The sequence below is a fragment of the Myxocyprinus asiaticus genome, chromosome 37 (genome assembly GCF_019703515.2).
Source record: "Myxocyprinus asiaticus isolate MX2 ecotype Aquarium Trade chromosome 37, UBuf_Myxa_2, whole genome shotgun sequence".
Classification (NCBI taxonomy): domain Eukaryota; kingdom Metazoa; phylum Chordata; class Actinopteri; order Cypriniformes; family Catostomidae; genus Myxocyprinus; species Myxocyprinus asiaticus.
The window spans coordinates 20252043-20279807 of NC_059380.1; the positions used below are offsets into that span (position 1 = coordinate 20252043).

At 40.6% G+C, this 27765-nt stretch overlaps 1 protein-coding gene across 1 annotated transcript in view; it reads right to left on the reverse strand.

The window, feature by feature from the left end:
- LOC127427953 (protein FAM107B-like) overlaps nucleotides 1-25233 on the reverse strand; it is a 59314-nt gene extending 34081 nt beyond the window's left edge. The window contains exon 1 of the mRNA XM_051675928.1: nucleotides 24950-25233. Coding sequence (XP_051531888.1) covers nucleotides 24950-24973 — 24 coding nt within the window. The 5' untranslated portion in view covers nucleotides 24974-25233. The remainder of the gene's footprint in view (nucleotides 1-24949) is intronic.
- Between the last annotated feature and the right edge of the window lie 2532 nt (nucleotides 25234-27765).

The following is a 27765-nucleotide window of genomic DNA, read 5'->3' on the forward strand; positions in this document are numbered from 1 at the left end:
AAAAGCCTTAATTAAAATTATTATTAGGTTAAACACATTCAACAAACCGATGGTTGTGACCAAAAAAGCCTTCATGATGAAGTGTGCAAAAGAACATGTTCTCAGATTTGAGTTTTGACATCCAGCAGTAGAAATTGTTGAGCACACTTTCCCCAAATTAAATGGATTCCACATCACCCAGCATTACTGCAGCCTGCAGTTACAGATTAATGCCTGAGGGCTTTCTTTCCTGAACAACTTTCAAAGCAAAGCTGCATACTCTGCAAGAGTGAATGGATAATGTTTCTTTAGTTTTATGCTGTTGCTAGGAGAGGCCTGCTCAGGCTTAGTGTCTATCAAGCGCCTTACTGTCTACTGTTGATCAATTCTAGAGGTTGAAGCATGGAAGAAAAGATTCTGGTAATACCTTTGTACTACTACCTACATTACTACCATGTAATACCTTTACAACTGTTTAATAGTGAGCTAATATGTTAGATAAATACAGGCAAAACTGTGCATTTTAAGAGCATGCATATTACAGCAAGTAACCTCTAGTAACCCCTCATTTGAGCACGCTCTGAAATACATAGCTGCAGAAGATTACGAGTATCGTACAGTAGGCTATGTCTTGTGTGTGCACCACTCCGATCTGTATAACACATGAGTTACATATATGGCTTGAACAGCCAGATGCATTTACACTTAAATAGAATAACATTAGAGCCCACCCGGTATAGGATTTTTGAGACTGATACTGATTTGGTGGCCGATATAGTTAATTTTTTAGATGGAATGGAAATAGACCTTTTCTATGTGGATTTTGCACCAATTTTACACCGATATGATTATGCAAAGGTTTTTATCAAAGAATATTTGACATTATTATTATACATTGTCAACAAATTCTAGAAATGAACACTGAGAAAATAATTAATAAAAATACAATAAATAACTAAATAAACATCAGTACTGTATGTTCAGTATCAGTCAGATGCTGACCATTTAAATAAAGAATAAATTAAAATTATAGCTAAATAAAAATCAGTACTGTATGTTTAGTATCAGTCAATGGCTGACAATTTAAGTAAAGAATAAATACAAAATAAAATAAATAGTTAAATAAACATCAGTAGTACTGTTTAGTATCAGTCAAATGCTGACTAATTTAACACTGCCAGTCAATATGCATTTACACCTGCTGAGTCAAGAGATAAACAGCGGCAGCTGCGTTACACCATATTCTGCTATACAAGTTCACTGGAAACTTTCAACAGTGGAAAACCAGACTTTTAAATATTACATTTTATAAATGCAATGACTGGAATTGTTTGGTTGAAGGGGGTACCAAATTGCAAATCCTGAAAAAAACAGTTTGGTGAATACATGTTTACACATTAGCTTCCACTCAGCTGTCAAGGTATGAAAGTAGCTATGCGGTTAGCTAGTTAGCTATAAGCTCGTTGTCATGGAGAGTAAAAGACAGATGTTGTTTATTTATTTTCCAGCATTGCGTCTCAACAACATAGCATGAAATCAACACTCAACAGACACAATCCACCACTGCACCGTTGTCTGCTGAGCTGCAAAATGATGCTCTGAAATTTACCTTTCAATCTGCTGCATTACTGACTGCACTGACAAACTATAGCTGGCAAACATAGCAAACAGATGTGATAAACATGAGTAACATGGTTGTCAGGGACAGTGTTAATGTTATATTAGTTATATTGAATAACAAATATATTGTTATATTTCATTTACATTGAAAATGATGGGGTCATTGTTTATTAACTGTCCAGTATGTATTTCATAAACTAGTTAGCAACTTACCGTGAAGACACCGCTTAACTCTGCACTATCAGAAAAACCACCGTCAGCTCAGTTCTGTAAACAATGGAGTCGGAGTGCGCTCTGCTGGACAAACTATATTATGACACTATTCTAAATCACCCCAAGCATTGTTTTCTGCATTATATGTTCTGAAAATTTTTTTTTTTTTCATATCTGCACATATTGGAAAACATATACGCCGATACGATATATCGGTGAAAGGCTAATATTGGCCGAAAATATCGGAAGACCGATAAATCAGTTGGGCACTAAATAAAATAATAATAATAATACTCGTCAAAACAGGAGCCTATGTGGTAGATAAACTAATTCAAGAAGGTGGAGAAGGGCTACTTACTTCGCCCCATTCCCATTCTCCATTTTACTATTTCTGTTTCAATTCCTTAGATCTGGCTACCAGGAAATATTCTGGTATGATAGAAAATAAAATATCTTATTCCGGTATAAAATAAAATATTATATATTATTAAATAATATATATAGGCCATATATATAGATCTAAATTACAATTCAGTTCCTAGCATTAACGGTCTCATTCTTCTGACATATTTCCCTTGTTCAACGCTTCAGTCGACCACGGCATTCAAGTTTAAAACAGCTGGCAAGGTGCTCGGCTAAGGAACACTGACATCAGATGCTTTCAAAATCATGCCTCCAGCAATTCGAATGGCAAAATGATACTTTCCATTCGTCAAGCATGGTTGCCGTAGTAGTCCACAGATCTCTGACACTCTATCGGAAGCGCTTTTCTGATCTCAATTACTATTATTTTTACATCTTTTAGATCAGTGGTTCTCAACCTTTTATTGATGAACAGGAGGACTATATCTGGGGCCTATAAAATGAAAATGCAAAGACAGAAACTAATAATAAAAGTGATACTGTTCATATATTTCAAAAATAAGTGAAAAGACCAAAATATTGCATATTTTGTCCCACTAAAATGCTCATTCTACATTACATCATTGATTTTGAGTTGGATGCAGATGTAAATTTAATTGTATCAACAACAGTAAGGTTATTTTTAACATCTAATAAAAGCAGGTGCACAAACACCATTCCTCAGAATTATCTTCCTTCAAGACAGCGATTCATCTCTCGTTAAGAAGCCCTCTACTGCTTCGCTATCGACTACACAACTCAGCAGGTGGAATCTTTACGGCAACGAGAAGACTCTCCGCTCCCCTGCAGTGCTCCTGCGAACATTACTCCGCCTCGCCACTTGATGCTTCGCTGGTGAATGGGCCGCTTCAGCATCCTGATTCCCCGCAGTGCTTTGGCAGGTGTTGTGTATCCTTACAAAGATTTTTATTATATATTGTGTGTATAAATACACATACTGTATAAAGTGTGTGTATATATATATATATATAAAAGAATCGCTTACGTGTTCGCGTCATTTTAAAGATGTCGTTCCATAAGTGTTTCTTGTGCGAGAGACATATCCTGCCATTAGACCAACATGAGAGCTGCATTCTCTGTCAGGGCCGCACCCACGCAGAGTCAGCTCTCATTGAGACAGACTGCCCTCACTGTGAGGGCATGAGTCACAAGACGCTGCGGGACGATTCAGCCTCGCGTGCCCTCCCACCTGCCTCTTCTGTGATACCCGAGGGGTCACACAAGAAGGCGCAGCGGGGCCGCGAGGTCGAGCAGGATGAATTTAAGGAGGATCTCATGCTGGCACACAGCCACTGAGCCCCTCAATCTCCATGCAACACGTCTATGCAGATATTTTGTGCGTGACGAGCTCTGGCCCTCGTATGGCCTCATCTCGTTCAGTGGTTCTGACGCTGGGGTTGATGACTATGTCATGTCTCTTGCTGCGTCAGGCGAGTGGTCAGTGGATAATACTACTGCCCCTCTCCCCAGCGAGGATGAGGAGTGTATATACGCCACTGATAAGGAGATGCTTCATGTCCTTTCAAAGGCGGTCAAAGAGCTCGATATCGAGTGGTCTCCTCCAGTGGAACCTACACAATCTCGCCTTGATGAATGGTTCCTGCAGCCCGGACACCATCAAGCGACCATGTCTCGTAGATCTGCCCGTTCTTCCCTGAAGTTTATAATGACTTATCAAAATCCTGGCGCATGCACTATTCAGCTCGCCCATGCAGTGATTACATCCTCTCTAATGTGGATCACGGGGAAGAAAATGGTTATGCCCAACTACCCCCTGTGGAGGAGACGGTAGCGGCACACCTCTGCCCAGCGAGTAGTAGGGTGTGGAAATCACACCCCATTCATCCTTCCAAGCCCTGTTGACTGACGTCCACACTGGCAGGAAGAGCATACTCAACGGCGGGCCAAGCTGGTTCAGCACTCCACACAATGGCGGTGCTCCAGGTCTTTCAATCCAAGCTCCTCAAACAAAAGCATGAGCAAGGCATGACCCAGAGACATTCAAAAAGCTCCGCACCACTACGGATTTAGTGCTGCGTGCCACGAAAGTTACTGCACAGGCCATTGGCAAGTCAATGGGCAACCTGGTAGTTCTGGATCGTCACATCTGGCTGACACTCACAGACATGCATGACAAGGAAAAAGCCGTTTTGTTGGATGCTCCAGTGTCACCAGCCAGCCTCTTCAGCGGCTCTGTGGATAAGTTTGCTGAGTGTTATGTCACGATTCAGCAACAATCACAGGCTATGAGACATTTTATGCCAAAACGGAGTAACATTTTACAGCTGGCTCGCTCCCACTCTCTTTCGATTCAGCACCCAGCAAAAAGCCCCATGCCCACTGCCTCAGCTCTGCCACCTGTCACTGCTGAGCCAACGGTGGCCCAAACTGAAGCAGCCATATCAGCGCCCGCCTCGTGCAAGCAGAACAAAATCCCACGCACAGCAAAAGCGCTCCTGACGGGCACAGCCCTTTGAAGCAGAATGCAGAGCTTGCTGTTCCCTACGGGTCTGCTCTGAAGAAGGCTCAGTTGGAGACACACAACACTGTTCCCCATCTCCCTACTGCTGGTTGTTGGGAAAGGAATACTGCTGTTCACAATATTGTTCAAAAAGCTGTTTCTGTGTCTCACATTTGTATGAATGCAGTAAAACATGCAATAAATGCAAAAAAGAATACAGTGCTCACTGCACATGCACGAGACGCTCACACATTCTCAATAAAGAGCTCTTTTCCTCTTCAAAGCCCACACTTTGTGCACATCTGCTTCCCACTGGCGAGCGCCACATTATATCATACAATGAACTAACCAAATTCCCCTTTGTCCCATTATGTGGACACGTGGCGAACCCTTATGGGTATTTCAGATTGGGTGCTAAAAATAATCGAACATGGGTATCTGATGCAATTTGCACGCTGGCCGTCACGTTTCAACGGCATTCTGTCTTCGACGGTTTTGTCTGAAGACGCGCCAGTGTTACGAGCAGAAATACACAATCACCTCGCGAAAAACGCGATAGAGGTTGTTCCAAATTGTCAAACCCCAAAAGGGTTTTATAGCCACTATTTTCTTTTCCCAAAGAAAGATGGTGGGCTTCGGACAATCCTAGATCTGAGACATTTGAATCGTGCACTTGTAAAGTGCCCATTCAAAACGATTACTAAATTTGGGGTAACCTCCTCTTGGTTGCGATTAGGGGTTCTCGCTCTCAATGGGTCGAGTGGTAAGTTGTGCGTTAATCGCGGAGAGTGGCATGAGCCTCCCATGCTTTGAGTCTCCGTGGTGTCATGCACAGCGAGCCAAGTGAAGAAAAGGATCTTATCGAACGTCCGCCCACACGACTGGTTTGCGTCGATAGATCTGAAAGATGCGTGCTTTCATGCCCAAATTGTACAACATCACAGGATGTTTTTGAGATTTGTGTTCGAGGGAACGGCGTATCAATTCAAAGTCCTGCCCTTCGGGCTGTCTCTGGCTTCTTGTATGTTCACAAAGTGCATTGGTGTGGTTCTCGCCCCTCTGAAACTGAGCGGCATGAGCATTTTGAACTACCTCGATGATTGGCTGTTACTGGCCCAATCAGAGGCTCTGGTATGTCAGCACAGAGACTTATTGCTTCAGCATCTAAACAGCTTGGGCCTCAATGTCAACTGGGTGAAGAGCAAGCTCTCCCCCAGCCAACAAATTTCCTTTTTGGGAACCCGCTTCCACTCCGTGAGTGGGTATGCGCACCTTATGAGCAAGTGTTTTTAGGTCTTTCTACAGTGTCTATCTCATTTCAAACTGGGGAGAACACTTCCACTGAAGCTGTTTAAAATAGCATTGAGGTTTATGGTGGTGGCATCCGCGGGTCATTCCATTAGGTCTTTTACACATGAGACCTCTTCAGTGCTGGCTCAAGCGTCGTGTGTCATAACATGTTTAGCGCCATGGGCGCATGTGCATCACTATATCTTGCTGATGTATAGCTGCTCTAGCACCTTGGACAGCTCCTGCCTTTTACCAGCAAGGTGTCACGCTGGGGCAGATTGTCTGGGGGAAAGTGGTGACTTCGGACGCTTCCAACACAAGTTGAGGGGTGGTGTGTGATGGATGCCCAGCTTCCGGCACCTCGACAGGTGCGAGGAGGGCATGGCACATCAACTGCCTAGAGTTATCAGCTGTATTCCTAGCCTTGAAGGCTTTTCAGTCAGAAATAGAGAACTATCATGTTCTGATTTGCTCAGACAACATGACAGTGGTGGTGTATATAAACCGCCAAGGAGGAATTCATTCACTGCCATTGATGAGACTGACGTGTCACCTCCTTCTGTGGAGCAAGTGTCATCTCCTTTCCCTGAGAGTGACATATGTCCCAGACCATCTGAATTACGGTGCGGACCTGTTGTCACGCCAAGGGGTTATACCAGGCGAATGGAGACTTCATCCTCAAACTGTCCTTAGGATTTGGGAAATATTCGGCAAAGCAGAAAACGATCTATTTGCCTCAGTGGAAAACAGCCACTGTCCCAAGCACCGCTGGGAGCAGACGCAATGGCCCACAAATGGCCAGCGAAATGCAAATATGCATTTCCCCGGTGTGCCTAATTCACTCTGTCATATGCAAAGTCTGAGAGGACAAGGAAACGATTCTCTTGGTAGTGCTGAAATGTCCCAATCAGCCATGGTTTCCGGAAATGATAGAGATGTTATACAGCTCACCATGGTAAATACTGCTTAGGAAGGATCTTCTCTCTCAGGCGCAAGGCACAATCTGGCATCCCCAGCCCAAGCTGTGGAACCTGCATGTGTTGCCCCTGAACGGAGCTCACTTAATGCACAAGAACTGACGCATTCAGTCATGAACACCATTTTACAGACCAGAGCACTGTCCAAGAGACGCCTCTACATGCTAAGATGGAATGTGTTCACTGATTGGTGTCTTTCATGTGGCAAAGATCCTGTAAACTACCCATACATAAAATTCTCATATTTCTTCAAGAGCGATTAGACGCAGGACTCACTCCGTCAACGCTGAAAGTTTATGTGGCGACTATATCTGCGTATCACGTACCTGAAGCCGGCGCCACAATAGGCAAGTATGATTTAAATGGAGTGGTGGTGGCATAGTGGACTAAAGCACTGAACTGGTAAGCAGAAGGTTGTTGGTTCAATCCCCACAGCCACCACCATTGTGTCCTTGAGCAAGGCACTTAACTCCAGGTTGCTCCAGGGAGATTGTCCCTGAAATAAGGGCACTGTAAGTCGCTTTGGATAAAAGCATCTGCCAAATGCATAAATGTAAATGTAATCAAAGTTCCTTAGAGGAGCAAGACGATTAAATCCACCACAGCCGGCAACAGTTCTGACTTGGGACCTAACTTTGGTCCTATAAGCACACGCAGGCCCCCCCCCCTTCGAGCCTTTGGACTCTGTTGATTTGCGCATGCTCTCCATTAAGACAGCATTACTGCTGGCTCTGGCCTAAGTAAAACGGGTCGGTGACTTACATGCTCTATAAATTGACAATTCATGTCTGGAGTTTGGCCCTGGTCTTTTAAAAGCCACTGTCAAACCCACAAAAGGCTATGTGCCTAAGGTTCTAACCACACCCTTCAGAGTGCAGGTGGTTCACCTTCAAGCTTTCTTCCCTCCTCCATTTAATTCAGATGAGGAACAATCCTTGCATTGTTATGCCCTGTGCGGGCACTACACGCATACATTGAGTGTTGTTACCAGGCACGAAAGAAAATTTATGTTGGATCATAATTTCTTTTTTTCTAGCAAGACCTTTGATATTAGGGCAAAATCATATTCTTGATAATAATTTTTGTATTGTTTTCCTGTAAAAATATAAAAAAAAATCCTTAAAACAAGATCAATTACATTTATCTTGTTTTAGAAACAACACTGCATAAGATATTAAGGTTTTTCAATGTATTTTTAACATGTGTATTTTGTTTCACTGTACCGGCAGTTTTTATAGTCAAAACAAGTGAAAAAATCTACCAGTGCTGAAGAAGTAATCCAAAGTATTTAGAATACATTACTGACCTTGAGTAATCTAACGGAATACGTAAAAAATTTCATTTTACAACATGTATTCTGTAATCTGTAGTGGAATACATTTCAAAAGTTACCCTCCCAACCCTGACGATCACATACATACACAGGCCAAAGTTACTTTATGAATTGCATCAAAATTCATCTATTACCATTTTTAATGTTCACGCACTCACGCAGTTCTATTTTGTCGATCTCCATGTACAGGGAAGCAAAGAGAAAGTCAAAATGAGCCAGTGTGTGTGTGTCTATGACAGGCTCCGGCTGAAGAGAACGAGACGTCAAACACAGTATTCCGTATGTATGTGACATCCTCTGCGAAAAATAAAGTTGGAAAATAAAGCTCATGGAAAAGATACCTTTTATTGCCTGTCGCAGCGTCGCATCTGGTAAGGACACGGTGTGACAGTGAGAATTAGTTTTCTTTTATGGTTTCTTTTCATCAGGATCTTGCTGATTAAAATACAGTCATCTGAAGACAAACAAAGCCTTTTTCTACAACCAGAGAACATTCGAAAACAAAATTTACACAGAAGGAAAGTTACATTTATCCATAGTTTTAACTGTGGTATTTGCAATAAGATCATAGTAACCATTCTCGCAGCGCTGTTTATGATGATCTGCGCGGCTGAGTGCCTGAGACTCGTCCACGTGTAAATGCACATCTGCGCTGATCTGTCCATTGAGCCGCGCTGACTGATCCGGGTAGAGCAGTTTCCTTTAGCGTTTTGAAGGTTTGCCATTTTATATTTCTCATGCATTACAAAAAATGACAACATCCAATCACAGAGTCGGCCAACTTTGTAGTCGCACCAGTGCGGCCTTTTGCAAAGTTTAATCGCACTGTTAGGGAAAATGTTCATTTAGTCGCTGTCTGGAGCCCTGTGTGATTATTATACATATATTTTTTATCTTTTGTGTTCTATGGAAGAAAGAAAGTTATACGAATTTGCGATGACGTAAGAGTGAGTAAATTATGACAGAATTTAAATTTTTGGGTAAACTATTCCTTTAAGTATAATATAGTACTGTAGTGTAATGTAGTGTAGTGTAGTGTAAAATAATATTGTACCATTCAATACAGTAGTGTATTGTAAAACTACATCAAGCTCAGTGACAGTCGAAAACAGAACTGTAGAAAACAATGTCTGACTCTTTGAAATCAAAGTTGTCCTCTCCTCCATCACATGGGACTGAATTTAGGGTACAGCCAAAGCAACCTGGCATCACTTAGCCTTGAGGAGAGCCAAGCGTGACCTCCTCTAGAAAGCACCATTGTCCTCCAAGACGGGCTGGATGCCACAGTGACCCACCTGTAGTGTCCAGTTACTGGCCAAAGTGATCGTTTGACCTTTCTGCTTGTGGCCCATTCTGATCTCCCATGTTTTATTTATGCTGTTCAGAATGTGTCTCTGTACCCACTTACTGGAAAGTGATATTGCATCCTTGCGCATGGGTCACAAACAAAAAGGGTGTTTTTTTAATAGATTTTGGCTTTGCTTTGCCGCTCTGGTTTCAAGCTGAGGGTTCTCAGGTTTCCCAGACAACACAAACAATTAGCAGAGGCTGTGGAGGGGACATGCAGCCTGCTAATTATCCACGGAAACCTACTAGTGAACATGGGCATGGATTAACGCTCCAGTCTTCTGCTGGGACCCACTGCGGCAATGGAACAAAGACTCCAACAGAACGATTTTATGTATGATAAATACAATGTTTAATAGTTTATCTTCCTGTTTATTACACGTGACAGAGTTTTGCAGATTTCTAAGGTCTTGGTCCTCTGGCAGGGCCTTTACAGTATGTTTATAAATCTATATGTAAATTTTGTTTAAATATTTACAAGTAAACCTTAAGACATTAAGAAACCCCTAAAGGCGTCTTTCCTTATGTAAGTTAAACTTTTCCCATTGCCCTAATGGTCATTATGTGTTTTAATGACAACTAGAGTGGTAAAAACCAGGAAAACGGCACGAGATCAGAGTCCATCTTCTGATTTCCTGATGAGATGAAAGGAAGTAGAGATGGTAATAAATCTGGGGCTGTATGGGGCCATGCTATTAAACGAGTGTACGGGTGTGTAGTCGAGTGTGTGCACAAGTTTCGTTAACAAACAGACCTGTTTGGCAAAACATCAAAAGAATGACAAACTCTAATCAGTAGCTATTACTGGCAATCAGGCTAGGGATGGGTTATAATTGCTGAATAGTCGCTCGGCAGCCGATTAGTGAAGATGACTAATACGTTTATATTGATTTTTCCTTTTTAGCTTTAGTCTTTTACTAGGACGAATTTAGAGATGCAATTTCTAAAGATTTTTAGCATAATGTTTTCAGTTTTGAGCATTTAACCATGCTGTGCTTTAGCGTGCTAACAGTAGCTACTTTTGTTGGATTGTCAGCACCCTAAAAGTCTCTCTGGGGTGTTGTGTCAATCCCATTTCTTTTTGAAAATTTGGCTTTCGGATAACTAGTTACCCTGTCATTGCTCCTGCTACACCCATCAAAGCATTGACTTTATTCACACTAGCGCCATCTTTGATTTTTTATTTTATTTATTTTTAATGGGAATGACAACGAGGCTGCGAGGGATAGATTACTGTCTCTTCAATGGCACAAACGGTATAAAGCTGTATAAAGTTCCTACTGTAGATCACATCTGATTTTCCACAACTCATGTTTTCTAGAATTCTTTGTATACTTAATGTTCTTGGACAGATATTTTATCAATGTTTTTTCCACGGAACGATCCAAAAACACTTTAAACTGCAGTACAGCCCATTGAAGAGAAGGGTGACCATACGTCCTCTTTTTCCCGGACATGCACTAGCGTGAATAAGGTCTACCAAGGTCAATAAAATCCACCACTTTGAACAATGCATTCCAAAACAATTATTGTCAGACTCTACATAAATTATAAAAATACGTATCTGTTCTGTTTCATTCAGAACATGTCAGAACAGTGTCTGTTGGACGTAACCACTAGCACATATTCTTATACAGGGCTAAGTAAAATTGTTGTTTAGACAACCCACTGACTAGTTGATTTTGAAAATATGTAGTTTTGCACATCCCTAATCCAGGAGAAATCTCCTCTTTAAACCACTGCATTAGCATAAATCCCCATAAATATTAGCATTAGCATGCTGACATCAGTTAGCACAGCCTGCTCATCTCTGGATCTAGGATTTAGAACATGCTGTACAGATGTTTCTCGCTTGATCATCTGGCTCTTAAAAATGAACTTAAACAGAGAACAACAATTTGCTGCATATGGTAAGAGGCTTCATAGTCTCTGAAGGCTTTCTCAGTTGGACAAATTCTGCCACCTGGTGGGTAATACTAATATCAAGCATAAAGTGTTGGAGCTATAGTTCGGTGGGAAGTGTATGTGCACATGACAGTATAAGATTGGCTGACAGGGATACAGGTTTGAATCCAGTGAAAGCAAACGCATATAGTAAACAATATTTTGGCATAAGCAAGAATGTAGATGGTCAAAACAAATTTTTTACATTTCATAATTAGTGGAAGACCAATACAATTGTATGAAAAAGTCAGCAAATATCTAGTCTAAAGACAAGCATTTGATCAGTCATTTTATAACAAACATTTCAGAGTCTCAAATTAACCTAATCTAATAATCGTATCCCATGGTCCACAATTCAACCCTCAAATTGAAGTGTGTTTTTTTTTTTTTTTTTGCTTCTTTTTTCTTTTAATGGACTGAAATGGGACCCGTACTAATGTTAAGAGAAAGAAAGAGACAGGCAGATGAAAGAAAGAGAGGTTTCTGCTTTAAGAGTCTTCTGTGAGGTCCATTGACTCATTTGTTGTGGACTGGTCCGGTTACTCGTCTCTAGAGTTTATATGCATTCAGGTGTCTGGACCCATCTTACTTTGAATCTGACCCATTTTTGCTGGTATGCATTCACTGACCAACACCAGCCAACAGAAGCTTCACTGTAGCTTTGCATAAATTCAGCATGGTTAACAATTCACGATCCTCCATCTAGACTACATGCTGCATGTTTTTAATTTAAATGAACTACCACTGAACTGGATCAACATAGCTGTGGGTGGTCCAATGCAAACACAAATTTACCAATAAAATTAATGTTTGATTTACAGCATTAATATGAGCTCATATAAGGTGTGGGTACTTAATAATAGCAGTATAGTGGCCTAGTGTTGGCATAATAAATTAGCGGCGTCTTTCTCATACAGCCATATCAGGGAAATTTTAATCATAAAACATTTTAATCTGTCTCTGTGAAAATTATTTAATAATGTACACTCAAGGAGATTAATAATACCTGGAGAAAGCTATCCTTTAGCATTGCCATTCTCAACTCAATGTTAGTTGCTCAGCTGGCACATGCAGCCCCAGAAGAACATACGTACGTACAACCTGCATGCCATCTTTGCTCATGGGCACTTAGTTACAGAAACAGTTTTTTTTTTTTTCAACTGAGCTGTAAATGTCATGTGACTAATCACTCAGGAGCTACTGGAAAATGACTGCCTGACAATCTGATAAATCGAATTGGCTGGTGGCACCACAAGAATGCACACTTGCGACTACCCTGAGCTGTGACATGTAAGGCAGCAGACAGGGAAAAATATGTCCATTTCCCACTTTTAAGAGCCCTCCAATATCAATCAGGCACTGGCTACTATGGAATGGACCCTAGAAGAAAGTAGAATGTTTGTGTAGTTACAGCCATCTACTGCTAGGGGCTAACTGCCGAACATAAATAGACAAACACTGACCCCTTGTACATAATCAGAAATCGTTAGACAATAACACTTGTGTGGAGGCGAGGGCGTGGCCACTTGTGTGGAGATAAGTGGAAAATGATTGCCTCTCATGCTTATCACATGTCTTGTGCTTCAGTGAGGAGTGATTGGGGCTTTTAAGGAGAGGAGACAGCAGCAGTCGAGAGAGAGAGTGAGCTGTGTGCTTACCTGAACTATTTGAGTTGAATTGAAGCTGCACCGTTGCGCTGTTATGCGAACAAGTTTTTGTTCGTTTAAATAAAGAGTGTCGTTCCTGAGCAGAATCGCCATCTCCCGCTTCCTCATTCCTTTGAACCGTTTACAACAGCTATTAAGCACCAGCATGAAATCATTCTCCTAATAGATTTATAACTGCTTTTAACTGTTGGCAAAGTTGTTTACCTGCTATAATGCTTGTATATGTTTTCTGGTAGGGTTGTTGAAGCTTAAATTGGTTGTCATGCTTTAATGAATCGATCATTACTCATGTGTTACTAATCGTGATGTGTTTATAAGTTTCATTTTTCTGGTGAAGTTACTGTAACATTTTGACTAATATTCATGCCTTCTAAGTATTTTATAACATCGCTGCAGTTTTGAGATTCCCAAAGTGTTTTCCGCTGTTATCTTAGAGTTTTTTTTTTTTTTTTTACCTCAGTCACAGAAATGCACAAGTTGTTATCACTTTCCATTGTTCTTTTAGCAGATTATTTATTTAATTTTATTTTATTTTATTTACTTATTTATTTATTTTTTGCCTGCAGAAGACCTAATGGTGCAAGCAAGTGTAAGCCAATAAAGTATTTTGGAGCAATAAATCAGTGTGTGGACACACCATTTTTTTTCTTCCTTTTAGCAGATTTAGCCTGTGTAAACAGATCTAAAACCACTATAGTTACAAGGTAGTTCCCCATAAATGTATGCTCATCTCAAGTTTAAAATGTACCAATTTCATAGCACAATAATGTATATTCATTTGTTTAACGTGTACCCATCATTCTATTTTAACTTTACTTTCAAAGAAAACTTTACGTTTATTATTGTAATTTAGCATGTCAACTCAGGACTCCTGCTCTGCAGGTATCTCCTAGTCCACAAACCATGAGATTCATCCGCGTAGAAGAGCAGTGCCTAATCACAACTCACATAAAATGTTCCTCTGCAAGTAACTTGCAGTTTTATGATTCAACCACTAGAGGACCAAATGTTACATAGTGTAGCTTTAAATCCAGGGTAATACTTAAATATGTGTAATATGGGGTTACTTTATTCCATCATTCATAAAAAAAAAATAATAATCTATATAAACCTGTGTACAACAAATTATTAACTCTTAGTCCCTCTAAATGGCTAGATATTTTTCCTAGATCTCAGAGTAGGTATTAGTAGGTACTGTCTCAAATAACATGTTTTATTTACTTTTTTTTTATTATTATCTTTTATATTTCATAAATTCATTATAGATTTAAATTCCTTTTGAGAGGGAGTTATTATTTTTATCTTGGCTGTTGGATCATTTTGAAAGGATTTTGTCTGATTGGCCTAATCTTTCTCAGTAGGTCTCTGGCACAGGAACGTTAGCTCAGCTTGATATCCCATTTAACAACAGGGCAATCACATGCTATAGTTCTCTGCTCAGCAGTTGGTTGATGAAGCCCTCTAGTATGTATTCCAGACCAGATTTGTTATTATTTTTACTAACTAAAATTTAAGCTTGGGAACAGAGATGCTCGTTTAAGAGCAGTTTCCATCCATAGCATGTACAGAGCGAAAAAGGTTGGAATGGAATGGAATATTAGCATGCTGCACAGTATGTATTGTATACTGCTTACTAATTAAAAAAAAAAAAAAAAAAAAAAAAAGAAAAAATATATGAAACTGAGCAATGTAGAACGATAAAAATTTGTAAAACGTAGTATGCCACTTTCACATGATCTCACTATGTTGCTTATTAAATTCAGTGTGGCGTCCACTTATCCCCCACTTATTAATAAAAAAAATAAAAAATAAATGCTTATTTTGCTTTTTAATTAACTTTTCGCACTCAGATCAAATTATAAGCTAAATAATGAGATAAAATAGATGTCACTGTGTTGCATATTCAGTGTGGTGTCCACTTATCTCCCAATTATTAATAAAACAAACCATGCTTATTTTGCTTTTTAATCAACTTTTGGCTCTCAGATCAAATTATAAGGCTAAATAATGAGATAAAATTGATGTTAAAAATTGTGGTTGATATAGTTTTTGGTTTATTCTTCACATTAAAAATGTGTTCTAGGTATTTTGTGCATAAATTCGAAGAACATTTGCATGCTGTGCACAGTATATATATACTGCATAAATAATAAAACGCAGCAACTACGCCAATACAAAAAATAAAAATTTTCTGACCAGTCAAATGTGGATCATAAAATAGTCTCGCTCTGTTTTCTATTAATCTTAGCATAGTTAAGACAAATCTGTCTGTCACAGGACAGATCATGGTATAAGAATCTAGATTTTGGTCATTACTCTGTTTTGTAAAAATGTGTAATTACTGGGTTTTGCCTTTGCAGGGCATTATGGTAGTATGCTATTCAGAACATAGCCAGGATGAGCAGAGATGCTTTTTTTGCCTTGGAATGAATCCAGCCTCCCAATTGGCTAATGTACCACATTTGGTTTTCAGCAATTGAGTGAGTTTATGAAGGTGTGTCTCATTGCGCCCATGCATGAAATGTCATGAGAGAGATCTATGATACAATTGAATGAAGCTTCTAATAGGATGAATGCTGAACAAAGTTTTACTAAAGTTAATTGAGTCTAACCAGACACAACAATAATGCACATCATTGCAAGACAAGTTATAAATAAACACACATGTTTGCGTGATAAAGTTTAGGCCTTAGCTCACAGGCTATTTTGGAAAGTGAAAAGGGGGTCTTGTGATGTGAGTGTCTATAACAGCACAGTGAGGTCCAGTCGAGGCATTCAGCTCATGCCAAGCAGCCCGGAAGCTGGCAGAGAGGATGAAATTACAGCTCTGACAAGCGGACATTTTCTTCTTTATTACTGAGAGCTGCTTTCTCTCCCGCACCTTAGGCGTTACTGTAGAACTTGCATTCCAATCACTGATGAACTATCAAAACAACAGTCTGCTCAAGGGGTGTCAAATTCAACATTCTCATTTTATATCAAATATAAGTTTCAAGGTATATGAAGCACCATTCCTGCTGAAAATAAGCATAGAAAGACAAACAGCTTAAGATGGGTTGCTGGTCAGGTTAGTCTGTTGGTTGATTATAGAGGGGTTTTGGGCACTTTTATCTGACCAGCTATCGCTTGAACACCAGCTTGGCCAGGCTGGGAGACCAACCATAAATACATTAAACCTTAAAGTTGATCATTTGGGGGATTACAGTATGCTGAATTGGTCTGGCACAAATTTATATGTGGTATTCTTCTCACCACTATTTCTGTGTGGTGCTCTTGTGGTACTCCTTCCTTCCTGGAAGGAAAATGCTAGGTCATTGCTTGACTATTAAGGACTGCTTTTTGATAGCGTATCTTGCAAGCAAATTAGCATTACGCCATAACCTCTTCCATACTGCTAGACTGATGGTAAAAATACAGCCACAAAACTAACATATTTTCTGGAATTATAAAATGGTAGTTAATGGATAATGGACGTCCTGGATGCAGGTCCAAACAGCATTCCAGATGTTTTTAAATGAATAGTTCACCCAAAAATAATAATTCTCTCATAATTTACTCTTTATGTCATCTCAAACACACAATTGATGGAGATATGCAATATTCTTGTCCATACAATGCAAGTCAATGGGGTCCAACACTTTTAAGCTCTCAAAAGGACAGTAAAGACAGCATAAAGGTAATCCAAACAATTTGAGTAGTTAAAGAGAAAAAGCAGTTACATTTTGGTCTGTTCTCACCCAAAACAGATCGCATCGCTTCAAAAGACATGGATTTTTGGATGAACTATTGCTTTAAATATATCTAATATAGCAACAGACTATAAAGTTAACAAGCAGGCTGAAGACACAGGAGCAGACGAAGACGATGAAGTGTGCGAACCCAAGTGCAGTTTATTTACATGAAGAGTGAAGTATCCAAAAATGTGAATCCAAAACAAAACAAACATAAATTACTTGACTCGACTCGACTTGAAACAGTGTTACATTAACACAATATTTGACAACCGACAATGGTAAACATGAGGGCTAAATACATGAACATGGGTAACTACAAGACAGAGACAACCAATGACAAGACTAAACTAATGAACATGATAACAAGGCAATGAAACAAGAACCAATGATAAAACAGAACTGATAACAAGACTCATAAACATAGACCAATGAAGAGACAGGACTAATAAACATAGTGGAACAAGAGGGTAACATGACAGTAACATGAAAAGGAACCAATAAGAACAAAACACATGAATACACGGCAGGAACAGGAAATCACATGACAGGAACAAGGAACTTAGTTTTCAAAATAAAAGACATGAACAAAAACACACGAAAACTTGACATATCCCCCCCACAAGGGGTGGCTCCTGACAATAGAGTTCAATATGGAGCAGGGGGGGGGGGGTCATTGATGCATGGTCTGGCAAGACAGGACATGGAGCATGGCCTGGCAAGACAGGACCTGGAGCGTGGCCTGGCGAGACAGGAAGTGGAGCATGGCCTGGTGAGACAGGAAGTGGAGCATGGCCTGGTGAGACAGGAAGTGGAGCGTGGCCTGGCGAGACAGGAAGTGGAGAATGGCCTGGCGAGACAGGGCGTGAGGCGTGGCCTGGCGAGACAGGGCGTGAGCCGTGGCCTGGTGGAGCATGGCCTGGTGAGACAGGGCGTGGAGCGTGGCCTGGTGAGACAGGGCGTGGAGCTTGGCATGGCACGACAGGGCGTGGAGCATGGCCTGGCGGGACAGGGCATGGAACTTGGCTTGCTGAGACAGGGCGTGGAACATGGCCTGGCGAGACAGGGCATGGAGCAGGAGACCAGGGTGGAGCCAGTGATCAGAGAAGAGGCTTCCAGGAAGAGATCAGGTCTGGTGGTTTGGGTGGTGGCTCTAGGAAGGGAGCAGGGTCCAGAGGCCTGGGGGTGACCACAGGGCAGGGTCAGGAGGCCTGGGAGGCAGCCACAAGGCATGGTCATGAGGCCTGGGAGGCAGCTACAGGACAGGGTCAGGGTCAGGAGAGAGTGGCTCAGAGGGCAGAGCCGTGGAAGTCTCAGGGATTGGCCGCAACAGGGGAATAGTCTTGGTGGCTGTGAGCACAGGCAGCGGCAGGGTAATAGTCTCCATTGTCAGGAGCACAGACAGTGACGAGGAAATGACCTCCGTGGTCATGGGCACTGGTATTGATGGGGAAACAGCCTTTGTGGCTGTAAGTACAGGAAGGGACAGGGGAACGATCTCTGTGGTTGTGGAAATTGGCAGTGACAGAGGAACGACCTCCGTGGCCGTGAACACAGGCAGTGACAGGGGGATGACCTCCATGGTCAGGAGCACAGGCAGTGACAGGGGAATGGTCTCTGTAGCCGTTAACACTGGCAGTGACAGGGGAACAACCTCCATGGTCATGAGCACAGGCAGTGACATGGTAACGGTCTCCGTGAACACTGGCAGTAACAGGAGAATGGTCTCCGTAGCTGTGAACACTGGAAGTGACAGGGGAACAACCTCCGTGGCCATGAACACAGGCAGTGCCTGGGGAGTAGGAGTCCTTCTTCTCCTCCTCCAATTCCAGTGAGCACAGCTGTGGGAGAATCGGAAGGTGGAGCCGTGGGAGGCTCAGGGGATGGAGGACATGGTGACTTGGCATGATGGGACAGGCGTGCTGACTTGACAAGGCGGGGCAGATGTGGCAACATGGCAAGGCAGCGCTGCATGACTAGGCATAGCAGGCATAGTGGCTTGGCTTGACATGGCAGGTGGGACAGCCTGACATGACGAGACAGACGGGACAGCTTGGCATGACGAGGCAGACGGGACAGCATGGCATGACAAGGCAGACGGGACAGCATGTCATGACAAGGCAGACGGGACAGCATGGCATGACGAGGCAGATGTGGCTACATGGCATGACGAGGTAGGAATGGCAGGCGTGGCAACATGTCATGATGTGGAAGACGTGGCAACATGGCACGATGAGGCAGATGTGGTGGCTGAGGCTTGCAACGCTGGCTCTGGGACAGACGAGGCTTGCAACGCTGGCTCCGGGACGGACGAGGCTTGCAACGCTGGCTCCGGGACGGACGAGGCTTGCAACGCTGGCTCCGGGATGGATGAAGCTTGAAGAACTGGCTTGTTGACCGTGGCAGGCCCACCGTGGCAGGCGTGGGCCCTGGCTCGTCGAACGTGGAAGGCGTGGCGGCCATGACAGGGGACTCTGGCGTGGCGGCCGTTACGGGGGACTCTGGCGTGGCGGCCATGATGGGGGACTCTGGCTTGGCGGCCATAACGGTGGATGGCTCTGACATGGCAGCCACTGTAGGAGTACATAGTTCCTCATCAGCCACTCCTACAGTGAAGTTGGAACCAATCAGCAGCAAGACAAAATCAATCAATTCCATCAAAGTCCATGTGATTTGGTCTCGAGGCAAACAAGATTTGATAGGCTCTTCTAGTCCAAAACAGAAAATGTCCTTCAAAGCAACATCATTAAAGTTTACCTTGTTAGCCAAATCGCAAAATCCACCACAAAATCCTCTAGGGAACGATTCCCCTGGCGGAGACGCAGCAGTGCAACTGCTGGGTTCATAGTGGGTCAAGTATTCTGTAACGTTACTGAACAGGCTGAAGACACAGGAGCAGACAAAGATGATGAAGTGTGAGAACCCAAGTGCAGTTTATTTACATGTAGAGCGATATATCCAAAAACGTGAATCCAAAACAAAACAAACATGCAAAGGGAGCGTGGAAATCCAAAGGATGTGACGTTTACGCACGCTCCCAAGAGCATTGCCTCAGTAATAGCTTCTCTTCCACTATTCAACAGCTACAACAAACTGCAACACTAGGTAATGTTATTTTAGAGATAGAATCCAGCAAACATCCGGCTCTCAGCACCACCGAATCCTACACAAACTCAGAGTAAGCCAAAAAAAACAAAAAAAAAACGTGTATCTACTGAATCCAGTCTGGCTAAGCGGGAATGTGATCGTGGTCGAGCGAAAACTAGAGTGAACATCAGCAGGGCATTTGATTCCTGGACCTTCGTTCGGTTTTGGGGATCAGAACCAACCCTGAATTGGCATTCTTCTTATTGGACAGGTAAGCTTACATAAATGCAAAGCATGTGAAATATAGTGCCATAAGGATTGATCTGTGTAATTTTAGCTAACTTGATCTTGCCTGCTAACGTTGACAAATTGCAAGCTACCTTGCTTCGTAACTTTAAAATAATTTCAATGATCTTCTCTTTCTACTAAAAGTCAGGTATACAGGATAAATTTCAGCAAATATGCTGGTTTCTTGATCGTAGTACAACATATGATTTACAAAACATACAATAGTGAAACATAAAAGTGCAGTGCAACAGTAAACTGTCTGGTATAGTTTGGTAGTACGTAGTTGTATATGTGTGATAAGTAGCTTTAGTTTAGTCTCAAAGTTTGTAGTAAAACAATTATAACTGTGTAATTTTAATTATGCTACCTCATCTGTCAGCATGATGCCAGTGAATCACGTTCAGCCTCTTTGTACGTTACATCATTATGGAGTGTGTGCACAAGCACGAGCAACAGGTAGCTGGCTGCAGTTCACTTAACAGCCACAGGTGTCATTAATAACAAGGGTTTCTGAATCTTACATACTGCACCTTTAATATCACGAGGAATATAATTATAAATCTTTTCACGTTAAAAAGCAGCTAAAATTTACCGCCCCTTACTGAAATGGAATATATAATGGGCTATCTTGCTCATGCCTCCCGCTGCTTCGTGCACCTTTAAGGAGAATCTCTGTACACATTTTAAACAAAATCACAATTCACTCAGTGGTGTTGCGGCATCGTGTCAGTAGATAGAAAAGTTCTGGGTCAAAAGCATAATCGCTGTTCCGGCAGCCAAATAATCATTATTTGTTTTAGGTGAGCATACGGAAAATTAGACAGGTATATAGGGCTGAAACGTTTAGTCAATGTTATTGACAACGTCAACAATAAAACGTTTTTGACAAAAATGTTCATTGTCGAATAGTCATTTGATCTCATTTAACCTATTATGAGATCACATTAAACTTTATTGATGACGCGCAAGAGCAGCACTGCAGCTCGTGCCTGTCTGAGGAGAGGAAGAATTACACAGCTCACAGTCCAGATGCACTCTAAACTTTTACAGCTTCAGGTGACGTAGATCGCAATGTATAGGGGAATTATAAAAAAAATACCAAATAAGTAAATACAGAGGCACTCTCATTGTGGAATAAGCTGAGCCGGAGCTCTTTAAAGGAAACACCCCAGTGTTACATCTTAAATGCAGTTATATTTAATGCGTTATAGCTTTATTAAAGTTCAAATAATATGGAAGAAGATCATGTAAATAACTACAAACTCTGAAACTGGCATTTCTCTGTGCAGTCGGTGCCTCTTCTATGAGTTGCATGAAGTGTTCCGATCTAAGGAGGAGAGATTGAAACTGCACCCTGATGAGGCACACTCTGTCACGGGGATGCTCGTCCCTCGAGCGTGCATGCTTAATGCAGCTAGATTTACTGAATCTCGCGACTTACTGAATCATAATATATTTGTCACTGTGTGTTTCTTATCGTGAAAAAAATTGGCAATACACAGCTTTATTAATAGGAGACTTTTTTTTTTTTTTTTTTTTTTGTGAGTTAAAGATGGATTGAAGTGAACAGAAAAGTGGAAGTTTGCCCCGTTATACACTGCAACAAAATTTGTTTTTTATTTGTTTTTGTTTTGGCTTGTTTTCCAATATAAATATCTAAAACTCCTTTCAAACAACGTACATTTTCCTTAGCAGTTATACTGCAGAAGAAAAAATTGTTATCTGAGAATGTTGTGTAATATTAAAAATACAAATATTTTAAAATATCTAAAAATCCTTTAAAAAAGATGCATTCACCTGAAAAGCAGTATATAAGATATTTAGACTTACTTTTAGAGAATAGATCTTAAATATACGTATATTTTGTCTTTACTGTACTCGCAAAGAATAACCAAGTGAAAAAATACACTTATATACAAAATGCACTTATATTTAAGAGACATTCTCTTAAAGCAAGTCTAAATATCTTATATATTGCTTCTCAAGTAAATGTATCTTGTTTTAAGGATTTTTAGACAATTTTAAATGGAAAACAAGACAAAAACACTTGATAACAATAGGATTTTTTGCAGTGAATTTCTTTACTAAGTTAAACTTAATAAAATTATTTTTTCCCTTTAATACAGTGAATGTCATTTAGAGGTATTTTTAAAAGATGATTTTGTCCTCTTTATTGTGAGTAAGCATGTTTAATACAACCTTTTAAGTCAGGGCACAATAATCAGTTAAGAGCTAATGATTAATTGCTGCAATAATCAACGAATAGTCGAATAATCATTCTAATAATCGTTAGTTGCAGCCCTACAGGAGTACAAGATAGGGATGGGCATACGGCCGGCATATGTCTGTGTATGCGCTAGACTACTCTGATGCTTGGTAAGATTTCAAGTTAGGGACTACATAGAAATATGAAATATTCTGGGTTCAATACAAGTAAAGCTCAAACAACAACATTTCATTTGCAGCATTAGGTTAATTACCACAAAAAACTTATTTCGACTTGTCAGTCCTTTAAAAAAAAAACTTCTGTTTAAACTTGTGTATTAATTGAGTTGTAAAATTGTTTAAATTGCCGGTCATTCTAGGGTTTTAGGTTTTACGGGGTTACGTCATCATAGCAACAAAGTTGTAAAATTGGATATAACTTTACACAAAAAAGGTTAGTAAGTGATTTTATCACACTAAAATCATGTTAAAAGGATAGTCAAACCAAATATGAAAATTCTTTCATCAGTTACTCACCCTTATGCCATCCAAGATGTTTATGACTTTCTTTCTTCTGCTGAACTCAAATGAAAATTTTTAGAAGAATTTTGGTCCATACAATGCAAGTGAATGGGTGCCAAATTTTGAAGCTCCAGAAATCACATAAGTCAGCATAAAAGTAATCCATATGTCTCCAGAAGTTAAATCCATGTCTTCAGAAGCGTTATGATAGGTGTAGGTGAAAAACAGATCAATGTTAAAGTCCTTTTTTACTATAAATTCTCCTCCATGCTCAGTCAGTCTCCACTTTAACTTTCACTTTCACATTCTTCTTCTTGTGTTTTTAGTGATTCACATTCTTCATGCATATCGCCCCCTATTGGGCAGGGAGAAGAATTTCTAGCAAAAAAAGGACTTAAATAATTATTTGTTTCTTACCCACACCCATCATATCACTTATGAAGATGTGGATTAAAAAAAAACTGGATACATATGGTTTACTTTTATGATGCCTTTATTTGCTTTTTGGAGCGTCAACCTTTTGACACCCATTCACTTGCATTGTGTGGACCTACAGAGCTGAAATATTCTTCTAAAAATCATAATTTGTGTTCTTCAGAAGAAAGAAAGTCATACACATCTGGGATGGCATGATGGTGAGTAAATGATGTGAGAATTTTCATTTTTGGGTGAACTATTCCTTTAACACGCATATTGTTTACTTCTTGTGGCTATACTTTTGAAACAGTAAGTATATTTATGGATTGGCCTCATTCACTTCCATTGTAAGTGCCTCACTGTGACCCAGACGTTTTGCCTTTTTTAAAGTAAAGAAGAGTCATGTTGAAAATAATTTATGTTGCAATCAACATTATGCCACAAATGCTGTTAATTGAGCTTAACTTGTATTTAACCTGGAATATTCCTTTAATAAATAACCTTTAAATGAAAAATTTTATTTTTATGTAGTAACATACAAGCGATAGAGCACTCAAAGCTATGCTTAACTGTGAATATAATCACAGTTAAAGAGGTTGCAGGGAGCTGAGCATTGTGTCTAACAACAGACTTTAGCAGTGACTACTCTATGTTTACAATTTAGAATGGCCTCTCCTCATTGCTTCAGTCAAGAAGATGGATCAGGATTGTTTTCATTCTATGGTTGTGACTCTTGCCCTGATAAATCTGACACTTGCTTGAACAGTCAAATGTCTCAGGCTCAGACAAAGGTAATAAGACGACGATCCTGTCTCCCATAATCCCTCTCTACAGCAGCTGTCAGCTGTCACTTGCAGGGCTAAGCAATGAGTCAAATTCAGCCACCACCACTCCCTCCATCCACACCTTCCCAGCATGCAGTCCTCCTCATAGCTTAGAAAGAACTGAAACATTATAGACACTTTAAACAAACGGTTGTACACTCCCATTGCTAAATAATTAAAATGTGCACTCGAAAATTAAGTATATCTTTGAGAAAACATGTCTATTAAATAGCAAAGACAAAATAGGAGCACCTTAAATTCTTGGTGTTGATTGTGAATTTCAAAATGTCAACAAGTCACAAGAACCTCCTAAGACAGAGGTCTTCATCTCTGTTCCTGGGGACCCACAGCACTACATATTTTGGATGTCGCCCTTATGTAACACTCCTGATTCAAATCATCAGCTCATTAGCAGAGGCTCCATGACCTAAACTGGGTTTGTCAGCTAAGGAAGACTAACAAAATGTGCAGTGTTGTGGGTCCCCAGGAACAGAGTTGAAGACCTCTGTCCTAAGAAACATGTCAAGTCTATAAGCACATCATGGCCTGTTTTGTCCATGCAACAGTAACACAGACACTTAAACTGCTTAATGCTAATTACAAAGCTAAAGGCTTACTTACTTTCTTGCCATAAGAAGCCCCCATGCTGAGACTGTGTGGCGTTTAATGAGGATGCTGCCTGACTTCAAGGTCCCAGATTCCAGAGTTTTCCTTGTGATTCCAAACTCTGAACCAGTGCTGGAGCTATGTCCACGACTGGAGCTATGTCCACCCCAGCTCCTCCAGGGAGGGAGGGGGCCCTCTCGCTGTCCCTGGCACGTCAACAACAGTTGGCTAGTCCAACAAAAGTGGCTAGTTTGGTTAGATAACTAAGACAAATTCTCTTCAAAGCAGATTATTTGGCTTCACAAAGAGGTCCAGCTCAGAAGCATGAGATATTTTTAATTATGTTGTCATCATGGGCTTCTTAGCACGATTCCAAGGTTTGATCAAACTGAAATGAACTGACGTACACCAAAACAGAGGCAAAAAGCAAACTTAGCGTATGAGTCAGAGTAAACCAGACCTTCAGTGGCACCTGTTACTCCCCTTTCCTTACAGGGCTTATCCACTGCACCAAGATTATGCTAATTGGCAGTGACAGAGTAGGAAGTCTTGAGAAAAGCTCATGGTAGCATGGCCTCTGTAACTGTCAGGATTCAGGGATGGGGGTTAGACTTTTGCTGGGATTATAGAAGCATGGGAGGACTTGGGGAGTGGTCTTCTCTGTATTTACTTTAGAAGGGAAACATAGTGATGAACAGATTTGGTCATGACAGGGCACTGATATGGCAAGTATTATTACTACTTTTACATTTATGCATTTGGCAGATGCTTTTATCCAAAGCGACTTACAGTGCACTTATTACAGGGACAATCCCCCCGGAGCAACCTGGAGTTAAGTGCCTTGCTCAAGGACACAATGGTGATGGATGTGGGGATTGAACCAGCAACCTTCTGATTACCAGTTATGTGCTTTAGCCCACAACGCCACCACCACCATTCCTATTATTACTATTGGCCACACTTAAAGTTGGGGATTTTTCAGAACCTCTAACTCCAAGTATTAAAATTTGGTGTATAACCCATCCAGCACTGTTTTTGCTCCTGTACAAATATGAATGATACCTAAAATCATTTTTCTTGTTGATGGGAAATGTGCTATAACTTTTCTAAGTGATCAGCCTGCCGGATTATAAATTGAGTGAAAACATCCATATAGATTTACACTGAAGCCATATGTAGGGATATAAATATCATAGAGACTTGGTCGGTTCTTATGACTTATGCCATTATTTTCTTCAGAAAATGTCAAAATTTACTCTGTAACTTGTAGTCTACTACAGTAGAAGCATTCCTTCACCAAAATAATGAGGCCCTGCCCAATCCAATGAACAGTAGTGCTGTATTATTTAGCAACTTCATCAAGGATTGGTTTGCACATTTTTGCATTTTAATCTAATGCATGAGCTTTCATATTAAATGCAGCAGAGGGCATCCTTGGCCAGGTAAGGGCTTTTTGGTCATTACTGCATGTCTAATCATTTCTGCAAACACTCCAACACTCGATACATAGTCCAACACTGACTAAATATACAAGATTTTTGCTTACTACCTTTTCAAAAGTCCTCAGCATACATACAGTATTTACATTTCACAATTTAAGCTTTATTCCAACTGGTTTTGGCTTTTGCTAACATTCTGGAGCTTTCAATAGCTTTTCCAACAAACAGTGTAACTTACATTCATTTGCACTATACATGGAATTGTATGTTTCCTTTTGCTTTGAATATTACATCTAAGGAAATGGTGTTGGTACAGTTGGAAATTCAATCTAAATACAATAACATATTTTTGAACATTTGTTTTAGCTGCTAAATTGATTTTACTCAGTGAGTGCTCCATGCTGAGTAACTCTTCAAATCATTTCATATTCTGAAAAAAAAAAAAAAAAAAAAAAAAGTTGAGACAGCTTTACTTGTGTTATAGGTCACAACACATTAGTGCTGGTCAAACATTGGCAAAATTACTTGTAGCAATAACATTGTCAACAATATTTGCTACAGCCAGTCCATGCTCTACAAAACTATTCTTAGAAGCAATTTACCTTTGAGAGCCTCATTAAAAAGTCATTTTTCTTTCTGAGAGCATTCACCTCTGCAACACCACTTTGTTCCCTAAATAGAATGACCATAAGAGAAAAACATGTTAACTTGTTGAGACATGTCAGGTCAGTACATGCATAGCACCAAGCAGGGACGGACTGGCCATAGGGAGAACCGGGACTATTCAAGGTGGGCTGGCTGCAAAACAGGGCTGAACGGTGATGGATGGCGATAAACTGAAACGGGCTGCCGCGTTATGCCGAACGTATCGCGACTGGCTGAAGAGGGGGGAAGTCTCTATAAATTTAATAAAAATCTAAATCAAATTATATGAAGAGGGCCAAGGCTTACCAGAAGTGGGCAGGCTAGCGACAAGCTAAATGTTCCCCCTGAATAGACACAAATCACCACACGTGTGTGACAGACTGAAAATACGTCTGAGAGTGAAAGACAATGTTAAGGTTAAAAAAATAAATACAAATTAATTAGACACCCCAAATTTTTGAGTCTTTATTAAGTGTTCCAGAGTCTTTATTAAGTGTTCCAGAGTTACATGGATTTAAGTTCAGTGTCCTTTACAAGTTGCCTGTAGGTGGCGGATTATGCTAGAGTGATGGGGAAGTTAGGTTCAGGCAAAAGGTCAAAGCAATTAAAGAAAGCACCAGAATTCTGCAGATGTTAAACTGTGTTGTTTCTCATCATATTCTACAGGTATGTAAGACTGTTTTATGGACCAATATTCACCAATATTGACATGTGAGAGATTAATAAATGTTCTTTGATGATGTATGT